This window comes from Trichechus manatus, unplaced genomic scaffold (assembly GCF_000243295.1).
Source record: "Trichechus manatus latirostris isolate Lorelei unplaced genomic scaffold, TriManLat1.0 scaffold00083, whole genome shotgun sequence".
NCBI lineage: Eukaryota > Metazoa > Chordata > Mammalia > Sirenia > Trichechidae > Trichechus > Trichechus manatus.
The window spans coordinates 12,031,840-12,035,063 of record NW_004444019.1 but is presented as its reverse complement, the minus strand read 5'-3'; the positions used below and the strand labels follow the sequence as shown (position 1 = coordinate 12,035,063).

Here is a 3,224-nt window from a genome sequence, read left to right as displayed (position 1 = left end):
TTTCTAAAATACAGCCTAACTTCTGAGGTGTGGTACCAGCACTTGGGGTGGGCAGAGGTGATGGGAATGTGTAAGTCCATTTCTCACTCTACTGAAGAATTTAAATCTGCCATGTAGAAAACGCTTATAGTAAAATAATAGCTAACATCCGCTCACTTAGTATGGACCAGGCACTGTTCCAAGTGATTTATATGCATTGTTGTTGGGTGCCATCGAGTCGTTTTTGACTTAAATTTTATAGTAACCCTATGAAGTTGGTACTATTGTTACTTTTATTTCACAAAAGAAGAAACTGAGGTTTAAATAAGTTGTCCCTTGCCCAAGGTCACATAGCTGGTACTACAGCATTATTTTCCAGGTCAGTATAAAATAAAATGCTTTCTGCACCGCCCTGTGACTTTATCTGTCAGCAGCAACACAACCCATGGTTCACAGAAGGAAATATTGACTAATGATATAACTGAATCACAACAGGTCAATTTTTGCATTCTGCAATTCCATGGAAGCTCAACCTTCTAAAATGAAGCTATGTTTCTTTGCTGAAGTCAAGTAGAAATAGAAACATCTTACTCCACTATGTCAAATTACCTTAAAAAAAATGAGACTTTGATTTTAAGGTAGAACTGTCATAGCAACAATCATGAGGAAGTGCAGGACCCAGCAGTGCTTTGCTCTGTTGGCTATAGGGTTGCTATGAGTCGGGAGTGACTGATAGCACCTAACAACAACAATCCCTGAGTTATCAGAATATTTCTGAAATGTATTTGTTTAAACAAGAAACTTAGATCATACTGTGTTGGTAGAAAACTATGTTTTGAAGGGAATCCCTTTATCCCTGACAATACTATATTACTTACACTATTTAATGTTCACCTTGTTCAGTAATACTTTTTTGCTCATTAGATTATCTTTTTTAATTTTAGAGGCAGTACCTGGTCTTTATTTATTTATTTTTTAATGTAAAGAACACTGAAATGTATAATGAAGAAAGTGAAAGTCTCTGGTAATCCTATCCCTTCTCTCTTCCCAAAAACAATCATTGTTAACAGTGTATAACCTAAAAAACCTAAACCGTTGCCGTCGAGTCGATTCCAACTCACAGCGACCCTACAGGACAGAGTAGAACTGCCCCATAAGGTTCCCAAGGAGCACCTGGTGGATTTGAACTGCCGACCTTTTCATTAGCAGCGGTAGCTCTTAACCACTACTCCACCAGGGTTTCCGTTAACACTGCCTACTCCTCCACAACTGCAAGCTAAATGGTAATTTTATAAAATTTAAGTATACAAATATGTGATTTATTCACAATTTTTACAGAACAGTTAATATTCCAATTACTGTTCATTCCTAAGTAAAAGGCGGGGTGGGGCGAGGGGAACACAAACATGCATAATTTAGAAGATGACCTTTTAGCTAGCATACATCATAGAGAGCGGTCTTGCTGTAAATTAGGGACGTGCAAGTGTAGCCAATTAAGAGCCAAAAAAAAAAAAAAAAGCACTGTCGGACTCCGAGCACAAAATTGGGGAACACCCGGTAGAAATACAGGATGCAATACTAGGTAGCGTTGTTCTTCAGAAAATCTCGAGAAAAACACAACAGTCGTTTAATAAACGATTACTAATAATGTTAAAGTTTCCTTATCCAAAGCAACAAGATAGTAGACAGCAATAAACTAACAAGCTATCAACGCTTATTCTTGAAGTCCCCCCCCCCTTTCCCAAGGCGCCGCGCCCCCCTACAAAAGACTACTTCTGTGAGCAGCCAACACGACCCCCGAAGTTCTGGCCCGGCCCGCCTAATCTCTGCAAGATACTGATCAAGGCTAAAACCACTAGGGCCGGGAGACTCACTAGTCTTAGGAGGAGGGAAGAGGTTGCCTTCATTAGGCCGCGGGTTGGCAAATGCGGATGAGACACTGAATGCCCGCGCTCCTCACCGATTGTGTCCACGCGGTGCGTGAGTAGAAGAGTCCGGGAGCCGCACCGAGCGGCGGCGGCGGCTGCTTCTGTCCCGGCATGTCCTCCGCCGATGACTACTACATCGAAGTGCGGCGACCTAGGCGCCCCGCTCTCACCGCTGAACCGGGCCAACGAAAGGTGCTGTTTGATGAGGGAACCGAGGGAACCCGCAACCCGGCGAGCACGGCTTTGGAGGGAGAACATAGTGGGAGAAAGCGTGAGTCTGTGTAACTCTGATCCCGACACAAGCGAGGCGCAAAAACTTGCGAGACAAGAAAAAAAAAATCAAGGTCTGCAGGGCGCAGCCATCTTAGTCTGATGTCATAGTGTAGCCCGTCTACGTCCAGCGTCGCCGCCGATAGGCAGATTGACGCAACTTTACTGGCTAAGGGTACAGGCCATTTGGTTACTTAGGCACTGGGCTGGGGGCTCTTATGCGAAGGCCATGTTATGTTCTTTCCAGGGAGTTGCAGCCCTGATCGCCAGGTGCCCACCTAAGAACAACGAATTGACTCACTTTGCCTTGTCAGATTCTTTTAATTTTTCGTACACTATCTCCTTGACTTCTGTTTGTCTATAAAGACTGCAGTCTGAAAATAGGAATAGATTCTATAGGAGTTCAAATGTATTTGTGAATGAAAGATTCATGATGGCTAATTAGGGGAATCAGATGATTGGAGATTAAATGTTCAGCCTTCTGGAATTAACATCCTTAAAGTCTTCCTCAAAGTGGAAACCTTTTGTTGGATACTGAAACCACGCTTGTGGCAGTTTTATTGTTCACATCATTAAAATCCATCAATAGATACTTTTTTTTGTCTTAGTATATTAGCAGTAAATGTTCCTTATACACAATTTAAACTTTACAGAAATACATAACTTGGAGACTTAAAGAACTCGTAATTTCCACCAGGCCTTCCATCCCCAGCCAGATAATGATTGTAAGCATTTTGGTGCTAATGCCTCCTAATTTTTTAAATACATATATTAATGTTGCTATTATTTTGTAGATATAATGCTGTGATTATACTGTTTTGCAGTTTCCTTTTTTCCTCTGAATATATTTTTGAGATCTCTCCATACCTTGTATATATAACTTCATCTCATTTTTTACTGCTGTATACTATTCCATTGTGTATGTGAACCATAATTTATTTAATCAACCCTTACTAATGTTCATTTGCATTATTTCTAATTTTGTATATTATGGCCATCCTTGTACATGTACCTTTTTTAATTTGTGAAACTTTCTATAAATTCCTC

The 3,224-nt window shown here is 40.9% G+C and overlaps 1 protein-coding gene across 1 annotated transcript in view; it reads right to left on the bottom strand.

Moving 5' to 3' along the window:
* MTO1 (mitochondrial tRNA translation optimization 1) overlaps positions 1 to 2,347 on the bottom strand; it is a 35,258-nt gene extending 32,911 nt beyond the window's left edge. The window contains exon 1 of the mRNA XM_023735933.1: positions 1,940 to 2,347. Within this exon, the coding sequence (XP_023591701.1) occupies positions 1,940 to 2,165 (226 nt within the window). The 5' untranslated portion in view covers positions 2,166 to 2,347. The remainder of the gene's footprint in view (positions 1 to 1,939) is intronic.
* Between the last annotated feature and the right edge of the window lie 877 nt (positions 2,348 to 3,224).